We start from the raw sequence: 22,861 nt of genomic DNA on the forward strand, positions 1-22,861 counted from the left end.
ACAAAAAAACATTTAATATATAATCATTTATTTTTGTATCATTATCTATCTTTCCAGATATTACGTTGTTTTTGTCTTTCTATGGTGTTTGCTGCCACAGACGGACGAGGAACTTGAATCACATCGAACTAAAGACCAGGTCACCTCCTCCAGCGTGGTGTCAGACACTCCGTAGCTGGAGATGCCGAGGTCCGGTAGCTTGAGGTCCAGGTCTTTGAAGAGCTTTACAAAAGCTCCGTCCTTGGCGGCGCTGTACGGCAGGACATAGGTCAGCTCATGTCCGAGGTCCTCCACCAGGCGGGCAGCGGGGACATGACACAGGATCAGATCCGAGACCAGGGACACCTCGGGAGGCACAAAGGGGACATGGCAGATGGACGCCCCGGGGCCATTCTCTGAGGATGGAGACATGAGACACAGATCAGATCAACAACACGGGGAACAAATCAAACGGTCTGCAGGACCAGAGAGCTCACCAATGGTAGCAGCTTCACTTTCATGCTCGCTGCCGAGTCCGGCATCACTGCTGCTGACCGAAGCACACTCCTCCTCCTGATGACACATCACACAACGATAAGTACAGGTGTCACACAGGTACATAAGGGGGGGGACAACACTGCTGGAAAATACTACACCGAGAGACAGTTAGACAATCTCTCAGAAAAGTTAGCCTGGCTGGAGACCCTTCTTCTGAGACTTCACAGTCAGACACTGAGACATTACACCATAACACTGTACAGTCAGACACTACACCATAACACTGTACAGTCAGACACTACAGCATAACACTGTACACTGAGACACTACACCATAACACTGTACACTGAGACACTACACCATAACACTGTACAGTCAGACACTACACCATAACACTGTACAGTCAGACACTACACCATAACACTGTACAGTCAGACACTACACCATAACACTGCTAACTGTATTTTAGTATGGCGGAGACCTTCTTGGTCAAGGACACGGTGCTGGAGGAGTTCCTGCAGGAGCTGAGCGACGGCTCTGGTTCTTTCTTCACAAGCGTCAGGTAATACCCCGTCCCCAGCTGGTTCTTCAGGAACAGAGACGAGCCCACGCAGCACAGCTTCCCGTGGGAGATGATGGCGATTCGGTCTCCCAGGATGTCCGCCTCGTCCATGTGGTGTGTGGACAGAATGATGGTCCGACCTGACAGGAGACAGGAATTAAATAACAGACCAGCTGAAAATAAAAATAGCCAATACCAACCAATCTGTACAACTCACCCTGCCGGTACTTCAGTAGCAGATCCCAGATCCCTCTGCGGGCATATGGATCAACACCGGCGGTGGGCTCATCCAGGATCACAACCTTTGACCCCCCAACGAATGCCAGAGCCACAGAGAGTTTCCTTTGCATGCCGCCAGACAGCGCGCTGGTCCTGGCGGTGCGTTTGTGTGGCAGACCTGTGTCCTGCAGGATCTGCTCAATCTCCCCTTTCACCTGCTGCTCTGACAGGCCTTTAAGCCGGCCATAGAACCAGATATGCTCCTCCACTGTAAGCCTGCAGGGGGCGTCACATGATAAGGTTGTTAAACAAAGGGACACACCCATCCCTGAATGAATGCAGACACTCCAGCATCATGAAGGAGGACTCACATGCTGAAGAGGACGTTGTGTTGAGGACAGACTCCCAGACTCTGTCTGATGGCGCTCAGGTCAGTCCGGATGTCTCGGCCCAGGATGTAGGCGGTACCAGAGGTGGGAGGGAACAGACCAGTAAGGATGGACCTGCAGGGACAAGATTATTTAAATCAATGGTCTGGATCTGTTGGTGTCCCTGTAACACTACCTGTACCAATACCTGTACCTTTACCTGCACCACTCCCTGTACCTGCACCACTACCTGTACCTGTACCACTACCTGTACCACTACCTGTACCACTACCTGTACCTGTACTACTACCTGTACCACTACCTGTACCACTACCTGTATCTGTACTACTACCTGCACCTGTACTACTACCTGTACCTGTACTACTACCTGTACCTGTACCACTACCTGTACCTGTACCACTACATGTATCTGTACCACTACATGTACCTGTACCACTACCTGTACCACTACCTGTACCACTACCTGTACCTGTACTACTACCTGTACCTGTACCACTACCTGTACCACTACCTGTATCTGTACTACTACCTGTACCTGTACCACTACATGTACCTGTACCACTACCTGTACCACTACCTGTATCTGTACTACTACCTGTACCACTACATGTATCTGTACCACTACCTGCACCTGTACTACTACATGTACCTGTACCACTACATGTACCTGTACCACTACCTGCACCTGTACTACTACATGTACCTGTACCACTACATGTACCTGTACCACTACCTGCACCTGTACTACTACATGTACCTGTACCACTACATGTACCTGTACCACTACCTGCACCTGTACCACTACATGTACCTGTACCACTACCTGCACCTGTACTACTACCTGTACCTGTACCACTACCTGTACCTGTACCACTACCTGTATCTGTACCACTACCTGTACCTGTACCACTACATGTACCTGTACCACTACCTGCACCTGTACTACTACCTGTACCTGTACCACTACCTGTATCTGTACTACTACCTGTACCTGTACCACTACATGTACCTGTACCACTACCTGTACCACTACCTGTACCTGTACTACTACCTGTACCTGTACCACTACATGTACCTGTACCACTACCTGCACCTGTACTACTACCTGTACCTGCACCACTACATGTACCTGTACATGTACCACTACCTGTATCTGTACCACTACCTGTACCACTACCTGTACCTGTACCACTACATGTATTTGTACCACTACCTGTACCACTCCCTGCACCTGTACTACTACCTGTACCTGCATCACTACATGTACCTGTACATGTACCACTACCTGTACCACTACATGTATCTGTACCACTACCTGTACCTGCACCACTACCTGTACCTGCACCTGCACCACTACCTGTACCTGCACCACTACCTGTACCTGCACCTGCACCTGCACCACTACCTGTACCTGCACCACTACCTGTACCTGCACCTGCACCACTACCTGCACCTGTACCACTTACTGGTTAATGTTGGCCTTACTCACATGGTTGTGGTTTTCCCTGCTCCGTTGTGTCCCAGGAAGGAGGTGATTTGCCCCTCGTAGAAGCCGAGTGTCAGCCCGTCCACCGCCAGCTTCTTCCCGTGGCGGTAAACCTTCACCAGGTTCTCGATGTAGACGCCAGGCTCCAGGTGAGCTGGCTCCTCCTCTATGCACACAGCTGGACAAATACACAGTATTGCTCTGTCCACGAAGATTACTCATAGCACAATAAAAATGTAATTTGTATTCAGAGGTTTCTCTTTATGGTTACAGCTTGTTTATCAGAGCAACTATATTGCCATCATGTGGTCACTCTGAGGTACAGCAGTCTCACCTTTTGGGTTTCCCCTCCGGCTCAGAGGGACTTTGCCTGACTGCGTGTCTTTCTCTCCGAACCAGTAAGCCTTGGTGAAGGGGAAGTACCAGGGTCGAGGGATCCCATACTGACCTGAGACACACAGTAAATAAAGACTAACGATCAGAGGATACATTTAGAAGTGTTATTGAGCCAGGTGGCGTCATGTTGGCCCTCACCTGGAAACACGGCCTCGATGTACCAGGTGAGGACTCCGTACAGGAAGGAGTCAAAGTACATGAGGATGATGGCAGTGCGAAGGCTAAAGTCGTCCTCCTCCAGAGGACTCGAAACCAGGTTATTCCACTGGATGCCGACTCCCTGCTCCTCGAACAACGCGAAGTATTCACAGCCAAACCCAAACGCCACGGGGGACAGGAGGCTCTGGAGAGACGGACATGTGACTCACTCTGTCCAGTTACAACACAGCGTCATGACAACAAGTTTATCTAGGTATGGCACTCTTACGGCGAAGACTTTGGCTCCGAATCCGATGTAGTCCTGCCAGGCGACACATAGCACGTAGGGCAGGTAGAGGGTGAAGTAGATGATTCCTCCGCAGGCAGCTGCCAGGTTGGCACGGGCAAACGCCGTGCTAAGGAGGAAGCACTGCATGATGGTTACCACAGCGAAAGACCCCAGGAAGAGGAAGACCACACCAGGGTCGCTGTAGGGCAGCAGGTTCCCCTTCTGTTCAGAGTCATAATAACAACAGAAACTCTTTAAAATCCAGAATCTAATGTGATGAACGGAGCACGAATGGCAGGAAGCTGAGTTTTTACAACAACTTTCAGATATCTAGATTTAAATATGTGATGTCAGAGAGATTATTACCATATGTATATCATGAAAAATATTATTATTACATTTTTAACCTTTAAATCTATTATTCCATCCATCCATCCATCCATCCATCCATCCATAGTCTACCGCTTATCCTGTATTCAGGGTCGCGGGGGGGCTGGAGCCGATCCCAGCTATCATTGGGCGAAGGCAGGGTTCACCCTGGACAGGTAACCAGTCCAAATCTATTATTCCCTCCAACATAAAATTAAATGTAGCTTATATAACATCTACAACTTATTATTAAATTATCAATGAAACCGCTTTCACATTTTTAAATGATTGATTGTTTGTACATCTATGGCTAAAGCCAGAGGAATGCATGCTTTAGGACATATAAACTTGGATGACCTATAATTTCCTCATGTTAAACAGATTATCTAACGATGTAGTTACTCTAGATGGCAATGCCCTGGCCTAGTTATCTTTGATCAGGATATCCTTTAACTCCCACATGAAGCAAACTTCAAGGACTACATTTTTCCACCTATGTTACATAAAATAAATAAAATCAGTCACATCCTAACTCTAAACAACACAGGAATATTTGATACTTCTAGACTAGTTTATTATAATTATGTTCCAATTAGTCTCTTAAGACCCTCCAGTTGATCGAAAATGCTGCAGCTCGTGTTCTGACATGAACTAGGAAAATAGATGACATTACTCCTGTGGAAGCAGATCTCGGTTTCAGTCCATGAGGAAGACACCCTCCCCACATTTAAGCCTTTCCTTTTTGATAATGCTTATACTTAGGGCCGGTTCAGGCCTGTCTTGGACCAGCCCTTATAGTTAAGCTGCTAAAGGCCTAGACTGCTGGAGGCCTTCCTCCGATACACTGAGTTCCTTTCTCCTCCTTTTCCTCTCCATCTGGATCAATTATGTCCCATTAATGTTGTTACTCACTTGAATTCTTCCCATTAGTCTTTGCTATTTCTCTTCTTGCCCGGAAATAATTGTATTGCATTATGTATTGAGGGATTCTTGGTAACCTTTTTTTATGCTAGAAAATCCAATTTAGATATTTCCTTTCCAGGAAGTTCCTGACCAACACAACACAACCACCCTTCAGTTTCACACTTCAGTTACCCAAAGGAGTGACCCTCAGAACTCACCTTAAGCAACAGCACCAGCAGTCCAGCGCTGACCAGCAAAGGAATCAGGCTGCTGATGAACCAGCTGAACCACAAGATGCCGTTATTCAGTCCCATAATCCTCATGGTCTCCTTCAGCCTGGCCTCCTTCTCATACACTACACTCTTCAGTATGATCGCCACCGAGTACATCCATGCCAGAGTCATGAAGAGAGGCATGGAGCGGCTTATCACCCGCAGGAAACTGGGACAGGAGGGACATGGAGGACAGGTTAGGACATGAAGAACATGTAAGGAGATAAAAACATGAAGGACAGAGAGTACAGGAGGGACATGGAGGACAGGTTAGGACATGAAGAACATGTAAGGAGATAAAAACATGAAGGACAGAGAGTACAGGAGGGACATGGAGGACAGGTTAGGACATGAAGAACATGTAAGGAGATAAAAACATGAAGGACAGAGAGTACAGGAGGGACATGGAGGACAGGTTAGGACATGAAGAACATTTAAGGACATAAAAAACATGAAGGACAGTGAGTACAGGAGGGACATGGAGGACAGGTTAGGACATGAAGAACATGTAAGGAGATAAAAACATGAAGGACAGAGAGTACAGGAGGGACATGGAGGACAGGTTAGGACATGAAGAACATGTAAGGAGATAAAAACATGAAGGACAGAGAGTACAGGAGGGACATGGAGGACAGGTTAGGACATGAAGAACATTTAAGGACATAAAAAACATGAAGGACAGTGAGTACAGGAGGGACATGGAAGGTCAGGACATGAAACCAGCCAAGGTGAAACCCTCTGCGTGTCTCAGTACTACTGCAGTATTTAGTATTCCAGAGACTGATGGAGTATTCCCAACACATACTATATCACAGAGTCTTTTAGAAGTACCAGGATGTTGCATCTATCAGCAGGCTTGATTGGATATTCTGACCCGCTATCCTTTGGACAGAAGACATATGAGCTAGAGGGTCAATGTTATGAAGTCCTGACTAAATGTATACTACATGTAACAGTTCTCTGTGAGGACAGCTGCAGTATGAACTCAAAGTAAAAGTAATTGAAAACAGTGAAGACTCTTACATGTCATCTACGTAGCAAGGATAAGGCATCTGCTGGATGTAGACACCCGTTTTCTCTTTGGTGCCTGTCATCGCTCTGATGATGCCATGCTCAATAACATCCTGCAGGTACGTGAATCCTCCCCAGATGTATCGCATGTCCTCAAATGGGTCGGCACGAGGACCTGGGTCCCAGTACCTGAAGACGAGGACAGACAACAGGTTTGATGAAGAGCTGCTTAAACTTGGGACAGTGAGTCCCCACAATAACTGTATACAAACACACCTCTCAGGTGTCTCCATGTTGTTTGTATTGGAGTCATTTCAGGCTCAACAACAGTAACACTTTCATCTGTGTGTTTGTCCTTACGCGTCTTTGATCTTATTGGTCCTCTCCACATTGTCGATGTCCATGCGGATCTTGTAGTTGAGTTTGGCTGGCAGCTCGGTAGCGTTGGGGTCAACGTCTGGGAACACGATTCCCGCCCAGAACTTCCTGTCCTCCAGCAGCAGCATGGACTGGTTGACCAGTCGCTCCTCGCTGGAAACCGGCTCCAGTTTGTCAAGGTTCACACACTAACATATAGAGAAATGTCAGGTCATGTGATCTTTATCCACCAATCACAGCATGGATTACTCACTACCGTGATGCAGCCTTGATTATGATTGACATCACAGTGTAAGGTATATAGAGTACCCACAATGCCCTGAGGTGTATACAGTACCCACAATGCAGAGGTGTATACAGTAACCACAACGCAGTGAGGTGTATCCAGTACCCACAATGCAGTGAGGTGTATACAGTACTCACAATGCAGTGAGGTGTATACAGTACTCACAATGCAGTGAGGTGTATACAGTACCCACAATGCAGTGAGGAATAGGGGTGGGGAAAAAAATCGATATTGCAATATATTGTTGTGCTCTCTGTCGCAATAAATAAATCGATACACTGACGGCAAATATCGATATTTTGGGTCTACGGGTTTTTTTAGACTCCCGTCTGTGCGTCTAAGATTTTACGGTTCTCCGGAGCGGATCCGCGGGGGCCGCCCGCTGCCCGGTCTGAGCTCCAAGCGGGTTTCACACAGCCTTGAGGGCATGAATGCCGACTTTTCGGGCGGGTTTGATTGCCTATTTACGGGCAGGATTCCGAGCGGCGCGCTAGAGTTTAGAGGCTCACGGACTCACGGACTCTGGCATCGGGTACCCCGAGGCAGAGGAGGAGGGTCCGCCGACGTGACCCGCCGGCTCCCCGCCGGCGCTGCCCTCGTTTCCCCCGCTAGAGCAGCACCGGTTCAAAAATGAGCGTCATGCGCGAATGACGCGAATGAAGCGAATAGTCCAAAATGATCAAGCGGCGCGATACACGCGTCTCACGCGATTGTATTCGCGTCTATCGCGTCCGGTGTGAACGCCGCATAAGCGTGGCGGTGTGCTGGCCGGTGCTGTTGTGAGCTTCAAGCGCTTTTCACACAGCATTGAGGGCATGAGGACCCACTTTTCGGCCGGGCTCGATTGCCTATTTACGGGCAGGATTCCGGGCGGCGTGTGTTTACCGTCCGCCGGAGGGTCCGCATGTGTGGATCCGCGACGCCGTGTGCTGCCCGGTGTTGCTGTGAGTTCCAAGCGGTTTTCACCCAGCTCTGAGGGCATGAGGCCCGACTTCCCAGGTACTGCATGGGTGAACATAACTCTGCACATAATTGGTTGCATACTGAAATGTGCCCAATATTTCATTTAATTCTGATGTTATTCTTATCTTGTTTAGCTATTGTTAGACTAAAACGGGCCCAAGTTTACATAAAACAAGTTGCTACTGACTTTTCAGTATCAGAAAGCACTGTCCTGGTTTACATAAGACATGTTATTAATGTTCATGCACTTTAATGTGTCCAGCTGGACAGTGTTTATTCATTTGTACATTATACGAAGTTTTGGAATTTATTTTTTATGCATATTTTTTCTTTTTCAGTCACATATCGTGATATATCGTTGATGACATTTCTTGCAATATATTGAATATATGTATCGTGATATTATCGTTATTGTGGGCCAAATATCGTCACAGTATCGAATCGTGAGTTACCCGTATCGTCCCACCCCTAGTGAGGAACCAAACCTTAATGCAGAAGAGGTTATCCGGGCAACATGACTTAATGCATCAAATAAAAGGCCGTTAACAGAAGTTTACCTCCATGAAGCGGGAGATACTCATGATGGCTTGGTCGGTCTCGTTGAACACCTCTCTCCAGGTCAGAGCGCCACCAGAGTCCAGGGGGGCGTCCGCCTGCTTGGACAGAAATGTGGAGACGTCGGCCACGGTCCAGTCGGTGGCCGCCAGCTGAGCGTGGAGGAAGCTGGCAGTGGCGTTGTTCTTCAGCAGTGTCTGAACCATAGATCAGGAATGTATTTGAGTCATAGGCTGATGAACAACATCAACATGATCAAATATTTATAACTATAAATAAACTATATATGGAAACAAAAAGGTAAAGAATAGGTGGTGGGCGGAGCTTGTTTACCCTGATCACATCCATCTGCTCACTGTTCTCCATAAAGTCCCAGACTTTGGGTCTCATCTCCTCCCACATGCCCCCCAGGTCCCTGAACACACCGAGCTCCTGGAAGGTCCGGTTCACCTGAACGCACCACAGACACGGTTATAGATAGAGACAGACGACTCCACCTGCTGGAAGTGACGCAGACAGGAAGGGTACATACCTCATGGATGACCCTCTGGGTGGCGGGGGTGTGGGGGGTGTAGAGGATCTTCCCCATCAGTAGAGGCTTCAGGGCCTGCCAGATCATCCTGGACATGGGGTTCGAGTCCATGTTCTTCACCAGACTGTTACAGTACGGAGCTGCAACACACAACACACACACACACACACACACACATATATATATAGTTGGGGACCACTGTGCTAGACAACTGAATTTCCAGTCTGATTCCAGGACCCCACCAGTCCACCACCAGTATGGAACTCAGGGGACTTACTGGAGGAGTTGTCGTAGTGCGTTGCGGACTCATCCTCGCTGCTGTTGTGGTTTCCAAACAGAGCCTTGTAGTTACTATCCTCATACCAGTTGAGGGACTTGATCTGCAGACCCCCTCCTTCAGGGTGACCACACACAATCCTGGAGACCGCCTGGTACATGGTGCTAGGAGAAGACGTGGCATTCTGCGTCAGGAAGATGATCTCATTCCTCAGGTCTATCCAGCTCTTCATACTCGCCAACTGCAGAACGGGAGAAAAAACTCAGCTGTCGACACTTCAGACATTTCAACATGATAAACTCCATTCAGGAGTAGAAGAGAGTCCAGCAGACGGCCAGGAAACCAACGTTCCCGAACGTTTCTGGGATATAAAGTAACGTTCCTGAATGTTTCTGGGATAAAAATGAATGCTCCTGAACGTTATAAACGTTCCTGAACGTTTCTGGGATATAAATGAATGTTCCTGAACGTTTCTGGATATAAAGTAACGTTCCTGAACGTTTCTGGATATAAAGTAACGTTCCTGAACGTTTCTGGGATAAAAATGAATGCTCCTGAATGTTATAAACATTCCTGAACGTTTCTGGGATATAAATGAATGTTCCTGAACGTTTCTGGGATAAAAAGTAACGTTCCTGAACGTTTCTGGGATAAAAATGAATGCTCCTGAATGTTATAAACATTCCTGAACGTTTCTGGGATATAAATGAATGTTCCTGAACGTTTCTGGGATATAAAGTAACGTCCCTGAACGTTTCTGGGATATAAATGAATGTTCCTGAATGTTTCTGGGATATAAAGTAACGTCCCTGAGCGTTTCTGGGATATAAATGAATGTTCCTGAACGTTTCTGGGATAAAAAGTAACGTTCCTGAACGTTTCTGGGAAAAAAATTAATGCTCCTGAATGTTATAAATGTTCTTGAACGTTTCTGGGATATAAATGAATGTTCCTGAACGTTTCTGGGATATAAAGTAACATTCCTGAACGTTTCTGGGATAAAAATGAATGCTCCTGAATGTTATAAACATTCCTGAACGTTTCTGGGATATAAATGAATGTTCCTGAACGTTTCTGGGATATAAAGTAACGTCCCTGAACGTTTCTGGGATATAAATGAATGTTCCTGAACATTTCTGGAATATAAAGTAACGTCCCTGAACGTTTGTGGGATATAAATGAATGTTCCTGAACGTTTCTGGGATAAAAAGTAACGTTCCTGAACGTTTCTGGGATAAAAATGAATGCTCCTGAATGTTATAAACATTCCTGAACGTTTCTGGGATATAAATGAATGTTCCTGAACGTTTCTGGGATATAAAGTAACGTCCCTGAACGTTTCTGGGATATAAATGAATGTTCCTGAACGTTTCTGGGATAAAAAGTAACGTTCCTGAACGTTTCTGGGGAAAAAAATGAATGCTCCTGAATGTTATAAATGTTCTTGAACGTTTCTGGGATATAAATGAATGTTCCTGACCGTTTCTGGGATAAAAAGTAACATTCCTGAACGTTTCTGGGATAAAAATGAATGTTCCTGAACGTTTCTGGGATATAAAGTAACGTTCCTGAATGTTTCTGGGATAAAAATGAATGCTCCTGAACGTTATAAACATTCCTGAACGTTTCTGGGATATAAATGAATGTTCCTGGACGTTTCTGGGATAAAAATGAACGCTCCTGAACGTTATAAACATTCCTGAACGTTTCTGGGATATAAATGAATGTTCCTGAACGTTTCTGGGATATAAAGTAACATTCCTGAACGTTTCTGGGATATAAAGTAATGTTACTGAACGTTTCTGGGATATAAAGTAACGTTCCTGAATGTTTCTGGGATAAAAATGAATGCTCCTGAGCGTTATAAACGTTCCTGAACGTTTCTGGGATATAAAGTAACGTCCCTGAACGTTTCTGGGATATAAATGAATGTTCCTGAACATTTCTGGAATATAAAGTAACGTCCCTGAACGTTTGTGGGATATAAATGAATGTTCCTGAACGTTTCTGGGATAAAAAGTAACGTTCCTGAACGTTTCTGGGATAAAAATGAATGCTCCTGAATGTTATAAACATTCCTGAACGTTTCAGGGATATAAATGAATGTTCCTGAACGTTTCTGGGATATAAAGTAACGTCCCTGAACGTTTCTGGGATATAAATGAATGTTCCTGAACGTTTCTGGGATAAAAAGTAACGTTCCTGAACGTTTCTGGGAAAAAAATGAATGCTCCTGAATGTTATAAATGTTCTTGAACGTTTCTGGGATATAAATGAATGTTCCTGACCGTTTCTGGGATAAAAAGTAACATTCCTGAACGTTTCTGGGATAAAAATGAATGTTCCTGAACGTTTCTGGGATATAAAGTAATGTCCCTGAACGTTTCTGGGATATAAATGAATGTTCCTGAACGTTTCTGGGATATAAAGTAACGTTCCTGAATGTTTCTGGGATAAAAATGAATGCTCCTGAACGTTATAAACATTCCTGAACGTTTCTGGGATATAAATGAATGTTCCTGGACGTTTCTGGGATAAAAATGAACGCTCCTGAACGTTATAAACATTCCTGAACGTTTCTGGGATATAAATGAATGTTCCTGAACGTTTCTGGGATATAAAGTAACATTCCTGAACGTTTCTGGGATATAAAGTAATGTTACTGAACGTTTCTGGGATATAAAGTAACGTTCCTGAATGTTTCTGGGATAAAAATGAATGCTCCTGAGCGTTATAAACGTTCCTGAACGTTTCTGGGATATAAATGAATGTTCCTGACCGTTTCTGGGATAAAAAGTAACATTCCTGAACGTTTCTGGGATAAAAATGAATGTTCCTGAACGTTTCTGGGATATAAAGTAACGTTCCTGAATGTTTCTGGGATAAAAATGAATGCTCCTGAACGTTATAAACATTCCTGAACGTTTCTGGGATATAAATGAATGTTCCTGGACGTTTCTGGGATAAAAATGAACGCTCCTGAACGTTATAAACATTCCTGAACGTTTCTGGGATATAAATGAATGTTCCTGAACGTTTCTGGGATATAAAGTAACATTCCTGAACGTTTCTGGGATATAAAGTAATGTTACTGAACGTTTCTGGGATATAAAGTAACGTTCCTGAATGTTTCTGGGATAAAAATGAATGCTCCTGAGCGTTATAAACGTTCCTGAACGTTTCTGGGATATAAAGTAACGTCCCTGAACGTTTCTGGGATATAAATGAATGTTCCTGAACATTTCTGGAATATAAAGTAACGTCCCTGAACGTTTGTGGGATATAAATGAATGTTCCTGAACGTTTCTGGGATAAAAAGTAACGTTCCTGAACGTTTCTGGGATAAAAATGAATGCTCCTGAATGTTATAAACATTCCTGAACGTTTCAGGGATATAAATGAATGTTCCTGAACGTTTCTGGGATATAAAGTAACGTCCCTGAACGTTTCTGGGATATAAATGAATGTTCCTGAACGTTTCTGGGATAAAAAGTAACGTTCCTGAACGTTTCTGGGAAAAAAATGAATGCTCCTGAATGTTATAAATGTTCTTGAACGTTTCTGGGATATAAATGAATGTTCCTGACCGTTTCTGGGATAAAAAGTAACATTCCTGAACGTTTCTGGGATAAAAATGAATGTTCCTGAACGTTTCTGGGATATAAAGTAATGTCCCTGAACGTTTCTGGGATATAAATGAATGTTCCTGAACGTTTCTGGGATATAAAGTAACGTTCCTGAACGTTTCTGGGATAAAAATGAATGCTCCTGAATGTTATAAACATTCCTGAACGTTTCTGGGATATAAATGAATGTTCCTGAACGTTTCTGGGATATAAAGTAACGTCCCTGAACGTTTCTGGGATATAAATGAATGTTCCTGACCGTTTCTGGGATAAAAAGTAACATTCCTGAACGTTTCTGGGATAAAAATGAATGTTCCTGAACGTTTCTGGGATATAAAGTAATGTCCCTGAACGTTTCTGGGATATAAATGAATGTTCCTGAACGTTTCTGGGATATAAAGTAACGTTCCTGAATGTTTCTGGGATAAAAATGAATGCTCCTGAACGTTATAAACATTCCTGAACGTTTCTGGGATATAAATGAATGTTCCTGGACGTTTCTGGGATAAAAATGAACGCTCCTGAACGTTATAAACATTCCTGAACGTTTCTGGGATATAAATGAATGTTCCTGAACGTTTCTGGGATATAAAGTAACATTCCTGAACGTTTCTGGGATATAAAGTAATGTTACTGAACGTTTCTGGGATATAAAGTAACGTTCCTGAATGTTTCTGGGATAAAAATGAATGCTCCTGAGCGTTATAAACGTTCCTGAACGTTTCTGGGATATAAATGAATGTTCCTGACCGTTTCTGGGATAAAAAGTAACATTCCTGAACGTTTCTGGGATAAAAATGAATGTTCCTGAACGTTTCTGGGATATAAAGTAACGTTCCTGAATGTTTCTGGGATAAAAATGAATGCTCCTGAACGTTATAAACATTCCTGAACGTTTCTGGGATATAAATGAATGTTCCTGGACGTTTCTGGGATAAAAATGAACGCTCCTGAACGTTATAAACATTCCTGAACGTTTCTGGGATATAAATGAATGTTCCTGAACGTTTCTGGGATATAAAGTAACATTCCTGAACGTTTCTGGGATATAAAGTAATGTTACTGAACGTTTCTGGGATATAAAGTAACGTTCCTGAATGTTTCTGGGATAAAAATGAATGCTCCTGAGCGTTATAAACGTTCCTGAACGTTTCTGGGATATAAAGTAACGTCCCTGAACGTTTCTGGGATATAAATGAATGTTCCTGAACATTTCTGGAATATAAAGTAACGTCCCTGAACGTTTGTGGGATATAAATGAATGTTCCTGAACGTTTCTGGGATAAAAAGTAACGTTCCTGAACGTTTCTGGGATAAAAATGAATGCTCCTGAATGTTATAAACATTCCTGAACGTTTCAGGGATATAAATGAATGTTCCTGAACGTTTCTGGGATATAAAGTAACGTCCCTGAACGTTTCTGGGATATAAATGAATGTTCCTGAACGTTTCTGGGATAAAAAGTAACGTTCCTGAACGTTTCTGGGAAAAAAATGAATGCTCCTGAATGTTATAAATGTTCTTGAACGTTTCTGGGATATAAATGAATGTTCCTGACCGTTTCTGGGATAAAAAGTAACATTCCTGAACGTTTCTGGGATAAAAATGAATGTTCCTGAACGTTTCTGGGATATAAAGTAATGTCCCTGAACGTTTCTGGGATATAAATGAATGTTCCTGAACGTTTCTGGGATATAAAGTAACGTTCCTGAACGTTTCTGGGATAAAAATGAATGCTCCTGAATGTTATAAACATTCCTGAACGTTTCTGGGATATAAATGAATGTTCCTGAACGTTTCTGGGATATAAAGTAACGTCCCTGAACGTTTCTGGGATATAAATGAATGTTCCTGAACGTTTCTGGGATAAAAAGTAACGTTCCTGAACGTTTCTGGGGAAAAAAATGAATGCTCCTGAATGTTATAAATGTTCTTGAACGTTTCTGGGATATAAATGAATGTTCCTGACCGTTTCTGGGATAAAAAGTAACATTCCTGAACGTTTCTGGGATAAAAATGAATGTTCCTGAACGTTTCTGGGATATAAAGTAACGTTCCTGAATGTTTCTGGGATAAAAATGAATGCTCCTGAACGTTATAAACATTCCTGAACGTTTCTGGGATATAAATGAATGTTCCTGGACGTTTCTGGGATAAAAATGAACGCTCCTGAACGTTATAAACATTCCTGAACGTTTCTGGGATATAAATGAATGTTCCTGAACGTTTCTGGGATATAAAGTAACATTCCTGAACGTTTCTGGGATATAAAGTAATGTTACTGAACGTTTCTGGGATATAAAGTAACGTTCCTGAATGTTTCTGGGATAAAAATGAATGCTCCTGAGCGTTATAAACGTTCCTGAACGTTTCTGGGATATAAAGTAACGTCCCTGAACGTTTCTGGGATATAAATGAATGTTCCTGAACATTTCTGGAATATAAAGTAACGTCCCTGAACGTTTGTGGGATATAAATGAATGTTCCTGAACGTTTCTGGGATAAAAAGTAACGTTCCTGAACGTTTCTGGGATAAAAATGAATGCTCCTGAATGTTATAAACATTCCTGAACGTTTCAGGGATATAAATGAATGTTCCTGAACGTTTCTGGGATATAAAGTAACGTCCCTGAACGTTTCTGGGATATAAATGAATGTTCCTGAACGTTTCTGGGATAAAAAGTAACGTTCCTGAACGTTTCTGGGAAAAAAATGAATGCTCCTGAATGTTATAAATGTTCTTGAACGTTTCTGGGATATAAATGAATGTTCCTGACCGTTTCTGGGATAAAAAGTAACATTCCTGAACGTTTCTGGGATAAAAATGAATGTTCCTGAACGTTTCTGGGATATAAAGTAATGTCCCTGAACGTTTCTGGGATATAAATGAATGTTCCTGAACGTTTCTGGGATATAAAGTAACGTTCCTGAATGTTTCTGGGATAAAAATGAATGCTCCTGAACGTTATAAACATTCCTGAACGTTTCTGGGATATAAATGAATGTTCCTGGACGTTTCTGGGATAAAAATGAACGCTCCTGAACGTTATAAACATTCCTGAACGTTTCTGGGATATAAATGAATGTTCCTGAACGTTTCTGGGATATAAAGTAACATTCCTGAACGTTTCTGGGATATAAAGTAATGTTACTGAACGTTTCTGGGATATAAAGTAACGTTCCTGAATGTTTCTGGGATAAAAATGAATGCTCCTGAGCGTTATAAACGTTCCTGAACGTTTCTGGGATATAAATGAATGTTCCTGACCGTTTCTGGGATAAAAAGTAACATTCCTGAACGTTTCTGGGATAAAAATGAATGTTCCTGAACGTTTCTGGGATATAAAGTAACGTTCCTGAATGTTTCTGGGATAAAAATGAATGCTCCTGAACGTTATAAACATTCCTGAACGTTTCTGGGATATAAATGAATGTTCCTGGACGTTTCTGGGATAAAAATTAACGCTCCTGAACGTTATAAACATTCCTGAACGTTTCTGGGATATAAATGAATGTTCCTGAACGTTTCTGGGATATAAAGTAACATTCCTGAACGTTTCTGGGATATAAAGTAATGTTACTGAACGTTTCTGGGATATAAAGTAACGTTCCTGAATGTTTCTGGGATAAAAATGAATGCTCCTGAGCGTTATAAACGTTCCTGAACGTTTCTGGGATATAAAGTAACGTCCCTGAACGTTTCTGGGATATAAATGAATGTTCCTGAACATTTCTGGAATATAAAGTAACGTCCCTGAACGTTTGTGGGATATAAATGAATGTTCCTGAACGTTTCTGGGATAAAAAGTAACGTTCCTGAATGTTTCTGGGATAAAAATGAATGCTCCTGAACGTTATAAACATTCCTGAACGTTTCTGGGATATAAATGAATGTTCCTGGACGTTTCTGGGATAAAAATGAACGCTCCTGAACGTTATAAACATTCCTGAACGTTTCTGGGATATAAATGAATGTTCCTGAACGTTTCTGGGATATAAAGTAACATTCCTGAACGTTTCTGGGATATAAAGTAATGTTACTGAACGTTTCTGGGATATAAAGTAACGTTCCTGAATGTTTCTGGGATAAAAATGAATGCTCCTGAGCGTTATAAACGTTCCTGAACGTTTCTGGGATATAAAGTAACGTCCCTGAACGTTTCTGGGATATAAATGAATGTTCCTGAACATTTCTGGAATATAAAGTAACGTCCCTGAACGTTTGTGGGATATAAATGAATGTTCCTGAACGTTTCTGGGATAAAAAGTAACGTTCCTGAACGTTTCTGGGATAAAAATGAATGCTCCTGAATGTTATAAACATTCCTGAACGTTTCAGGGATATAAATGAATGTTCCTGAACGTTTCTGGGATATAAAGTAACGTCCCTGAACGTTTCTGGGATATAAATGAATGTTCCTGAACGTTTCTGGGATAAAAAGTAACGTTCCTGAACGTTTCTGGGAAAAAAATGAATGCTCCTGAATGTTATAAATGTTCTTGAACGTTTCTGGGATATAAATGAATGTTCCTGACCGTTTCTGGGATAAAAAGTAACATTCCTGAACGTTTCTGGGATAAAAATGAATGTTCCTGAACGTTTCTGGGATATAAAGTAATGTCCCTGAACGTTTCTGGGATATAAATGAATGTTCCTGAACGTTTCTGGGATATAAAGTAACGTTCCTGAACGTTTCTGGGATAAAAATGAATGCTCCTGAATGTTATAAACATTCCTGAACGTTTCTGGGATATAAATGAATGTTCCTGAACGTTTCTGGGATATAAAGTAACGTCCCTGAACGTTTCTGGGATATAAATGAATGTTCCTGACCGTTTCTGGGATAAAAAGTAACATTCCTGAACGTTTCTGGGATAAAAATGAATGTTCCTGAACGTTTCTGGGATATAAAGTAATGTCCCTGAACGTTTCTGGGATATAAATGAATGTTCCTGAACGTTTCTGGGATATAAAGTAACGTTCCTGAATGTTTCTGGGATAAAAATGAATGCTCCTGAACGTTATAAACATTCCTGAACGTTTCTGGGATATAAATGAATGTTCCTGGACGTTTCTGGGATAAAAATGAACGCTCCTGAACGTTATAAACATTCCTGAACGTTTCTGGGATATAAATGAATGTTCCTGAACGTTTCTGGGATATAAAGTAACATTCCTGAACGTTTCTGGGATATAAAGTAATGTTACTGAACGTTTCTGGGATATAAAGTAACGTTCCTGAATGTTTCTGGGATAAAAATGAATGCTCCTGAGCGTTATAAACGTTCCTGAACGTTTCTGGGATATAAATGAATGTTCCTGACCGTTTCTGGGATAAAAAGTAACATTCCTGAACGTTTCTGGGATAAAAATGAATGTTCCTGAACGTTTCTGGGATATAAAGTAACGTTCCTGAATGTTTCTGGGATAAAAATGAATGCTCCTGAACGTTATAAACATTCCTGAACGTTTCTGGGATATAAATGAATGTTCCTGGACGTTTCTGGGATAAAAATGAACGCTCCTGAACGTTATAAACATTCCTGAACGTTTCTGGGATATAAATGAATGTTCCTGAACGTTTCTGGGATATAAAGTAACATTCCTGAACGTTTCTGGGATATAAAGTAATGTTACTGAACGTTTCTGGGATATAAAGTAACGTTCCTGAATGTTTCTGGGATAAAAATGAATGCTCCTGAGCGTTATAAACGTTCCTGAACGTTTCTGGGATATAAAGTAACGTCCCTGAACGTTTCTGGGATATAAATGAATGTTCCTGAACATTTCTGGAATATAAAGTAACGTCCCTGAACGTTTGTGGGATATAAATGAATGTTCCTGAACGTTTCTGGGATAAAAAGTAACGTTCCTGAACGTTTCTGGGATAAAAATGAATGCTCCTGAATGTTATAAACATTCCTGAACGTTTCAGGGATATAAATGAATGTTCCTGAACGTTTCTGGGATATAAAGTAACGTCCCTGAACGTTTCTGGGATATAAATGAATGTTCCTGAACGTTTCTGGGATAAAAAGTAACGTTCCTGAACGTTTCTGGGAAAAAAATGAATGCTCCTGAATGTTATAAATGTTCTTGAACGTTTCTGGGATATAAATGAATGTTCCTGACCGTTTCTGGGATAAAAAGTAACATTCCTGAACGTTTCTGGGATAAAAATGAATGTTCCTGAACGTTTCTGGGATATAAAGTAATGTCCCTGAACGTTTCTGGGATATAAATGAATGTTCCTGAACGTTTCTGGGATATAAAGTAACGTTCCTGAACGTTTCTGGGATAAAAATGAATGCTCCTGAATGTTATAAACATTCCTGAACGTTTCTGGGATATAAATGAATGTTCCTGAACGTTTCTGGGATATAAAGTAACGTCCCTGAACGTTTCTGGGATATAAATGAATGTTCCTGAACGTTTCTGGGATAAAAAGTAACGTTCCTGAACGTTTCTGGGGAAAAAAATGAATGCTCCTGAATGTTATAAATGTTCTTGAACGTTTCTGGGATATAAATGAATGTTCCTGACCGTTTCTGGGATAAAAAGTAACATTCCTGAACGTTTCTGGGATAAAAATGAATGTTCCTGAACGTTTCTGGGATATAAAGTAACGTTCCTGAATGTTTCTGGGATAAAAATGAATGCTCCTGAACGTTATAAACATTCCTGAACGTTTCTGGGATATAAATGAATGTTCCTGGACGTTTCTGGGATAAAAATGAACGCTCCTGAACGTTATAAACATTCCTGAACGTTTCTGGGATATAAATGAATGTTCCTGAACGTTTCTGGGATATAAAGTAACATTCCTGAACGTTTCTGGGATATAAAGTAATGTTACTGAACGTTTCTGGGATATAAAGTAACGTTCCTGAATGTTTCTGGGATAAAAATGAATGCTCCTGAGCGTTATAAACGTTCCTGAACGTTTCTGGGATATAAAGTAACGTCCCTGAACGTTTCTGGGATATAAATGAATGTTCCTGAACATTTCTGGAATATAAAGTAACGTCCCTGAACGTTTGTGGGATATAAATGAATGTTCCTGAACGTTTCTGGGATAAAAAGTAACGTTCCTGAACGTTTCTGGGATAAAAATGAATGCTCCTGAATGTTATAAACATTCCTGAACGTTTCAGGGATATAAATGAATGTTCCTGAACGTTTCTGGGATATAAAGTAACGTCCCTGAACGTTTCTGGGATATAAATGAATGTTCCTGAACGTTTCTGGGATAAAAAGTAACGTTCCTGAACGTTTCTGGGAAAAAAATGAATGCTCCTGAATGTTATAAATGTTCTTGAACGTTTCTGGGATATAAATGAATGTTCCTGACCGTTTCTGGGATAAAAAGTAACATTCCTGAACGTTTCTGGGATAAAAATGAATGTTCCTGAACGTTTCTGGGATATAAAGTAATGTCCCTGAACGTTTCTGGGATATAAATGAATGTTCCTGAACGTTTCTGGGATATAAAGTAACGTTCCTGAATGTTTCTGGGATAAAAATGAATGCTCCTGAACGTTATAAACATTCCTGAACGTTTCTGGGATATAAATGAATGTTCCTGGACGTTTCTGGGATAAAAATGAACGCTCCTGAACGTTATAAACATTCCTGAACGTTTCTGGGATATAAATGAATGTTCCTGAACGTTTCTGGGATATAAAGTAACATTCCTGAACGTTTCTGGGATATAAAGTAATGTTACTGAACGTTTCTGGGATATAAAGTAACGTTCCTGAATGTTTCTGGGATAAAAATGAATGCTCCTGAGCGTTATAAACGTTCCTGAACGTTTCTGGGATATAAATGAATGTTCCTGACCGTTTCTGGGATAAAAAGTAACATTCCTGAACGTTTCTGGGATAAAAATGAATGTTCCTGAACGTTTCTGGGATATAAAGTAACGTTCCTGAATGTTTCTGGGATAAAAATGAATGCTCCTGAACGTTATAAACATTCCTGAACGTTTCTGGGATATAAATGAATGTTCCTGGACGTTTCTGGGATAAAAATGAACGCTCCTGAACGTTATAAACATTCCTGAACGTTTCTGGGATATAAATGAATGTTCCTGAACGTTTCTGGGATATAAAGTAACATTCCTGAACGTTTCTGGGATATAAAGTAATGTTACTGAACGTTTCTGGGATATAAAGTAACGTTCCTGAATGTTTCTGGGATAAAAATGAATGCTCCTGAGCGTTATAAACGTTCCTGAACGTTTCTGGGATATAAAGTAACGTCCCTGAACGTTTCTGGGATATAAATGAATGTTCCTGAACATTTCTGGAATATAAAGTAACGTCCCTGAACGTTTGTGGGATATAAATGAATGTTCCTGAACGTTTCTGGGATAAAAAGTAACGTTCCTGAACGTTTCTGGGATAAAAATGAATGCTCCTGAATGTTATAAACATTCCTGAACGTTTCAGGGATATAAATGAATGTTCCTGAACGTTTCTGGGATATAAAGTAACGTCCCTGAACGTTTCTGGGATATAAATGAATGTTCCTGAACGTTTCTGGGATAAAAAGTAACGTTCCTGAACGTTTCTGGGAAAAAAATGAATGCTCCTGAATGTTATAAATGTTCTTGAACGTTTCTGGGATATAAATGAATGTTCCTGACCGTTTCTGGGATAAAAAGTAACATTCCTGAACGTTTCTGGGATAAAAATGAATGTTCCTGAACGTTTCTGGGATATAAAGTAATGTCCCTGAACGTTTCTGGGATATAAATGAATGTTCCTGAACGTTTCTGGGATATAAAGTAACGTTCCTGAATGTTTCTGGGATAAAAATGAATGCTCCTGAACGTTATAAACATTCCTGAACGTTTCTGGGATATAAATGAATGTTCCTGGACGTTTCTGGGATAAAAATGAACGCTCCTGAACGTTATAAACATTCCTGAACGTTTCTGGGATATAAATGAATGTTCCTGAACGTTTCTGGGATATAAAGTAACATTCCTGAACGTTTCTGGGATATAAAGTAATGTTACTGAACGTTTCTGGGATATAAAGTAACGTTCCTGAATGTTTCTGGGATAAAAATGAATGCTCCTGAGCGTTATAAACGTTCCTGAACGTTTCTGGGATATAAATGAATGTTCCAGAACGTTTCTGGGATATAAAGTAACATTCCTGAAGGTTTCTGGGATAAAAATGAATGCTCCTGAACGTTATAAACGTGCCTGAACGTTTCTGGGATATAAATGAATGTTCCTGAACGTTTCTGGGATATAAAGTAACGTTCCTGAATGTTTCTGGGATATAAATGAACGTTCCTGAACGTTTCTGGGATATAAAGTAACGTTCCTGAATGTTTCTGGGATAAAAATGAATGCTCCTGAACGTTATAAACATTCCTGAACGTTTCTGGGATAAAAATGAACGCTCCTGAACGTTATAAACATTCCTGAACGTTTCTGGGATATAAATGAATGTTCCTGAACGTTTCTGGGATATAAAGTAACATTCCTGAACGTTTCTGGGATATAAAGTAATGTTACTGAACGTTTCTGGGATATAAAGTAACGTTCCTGAATGTTTCTGGGATAAAAATGAATGCTCCTGAGCGTTATAAACGTTCCTGAACGTTTCTGGGATATAAATGAATGTTCCAGAACGTTTCTGGGATATAAAGTAACATTCCTGAAGGTTTCTGGGATAAAAATGAATGCTCCTGAACGTTATAAACGTGCCTGAA

The 22,861-nt window shown here is 41.5% G+C and overlaps 1 protein-coding gene across 1 annotated transcript in view; it reads right to left on the reverse strand.

Annotated features, from left to right (window-relative positions):
- Positions 1 to 22,861, reverse strand: part of abca1b (ATP-binding cassette, sub-family A (ABC1), member 1B) — a 57,429-nt gene that overhangs the window by 20,667 nt on the left and 13,901 nt on the right. The window contains exons 9-24 of the mRNA XM_084009841.1: positions 9,503 to 9,743; positions 9,226 to 9,365; positions 9,027 to 9,143; positions 8,696 to 8,890; positions 6,872 to 7,077; positions 6,524 to 6,700; positions 5,447 to 5,669; positions 3,957 to 4,178; positions 3,668 to 3,872; positions 3,468 to 3,581; positions 3,137 to 3,311; positions 1,630 to 1,761; positions 1,257 to 1,534; positions 959 to 1,179; positions 477 to 552; positions 145 to 395 (exon numbers count right to left, since the gene is read on the reverse strand). Coding sequence (XP_083865967.1) covers positions 145 to 395; positions 477 to 552; positions 959 to 1,179; positions 1,257 to 1,534; positions 1,630 to 1,761; positions 3,137 to 3,311; positions 3,468 to 3,581; positions 3,668 to 3,872; positions 3,957 to 4,178; positions 5,447 to 5,669; positions 6,524 to 6,700; positions 6,872 to 7,077; positions 8,696 to 8,890; positions 9,027 to 9,143; positions 9,226 to 9,365; positions 9,503 to 9,743 — 2,973 coding nt within the window. The remainder of the gene's footprint in view (positions 1 to 144; positions 396 to 476; positions 553 to 958; positions 1,180 to 1,256; positions 1,535 to 1,629; positions 1,762 to 3,136; positions 3,312 to 3,467; positions 3,582 to 3,667; positions 3,873 to 3,956; positions 4,179 to 5,446; positions 5,670 to 6,523; positions 6,701 to 6,871; positions 7,078 to 8,695; positions 8,891 to 9,026; positions 9,144 to 9,225; positions 9,366 to 9,502; positions 9,744 to 22,861) is intronic.

The sequence above is a fragment of the Eutrigla gurnardus genome, assembly GCF_963514095.1.
Source record: "Eutrigla gurnardus genome assembly, chromosome: 5".
Lineage (NCBI taxonomy): Eukaryota > Metazoa > Chordata > Actinopteri > Perciformes > Triglidae > Eutrigla > Eutrigla gurnardus.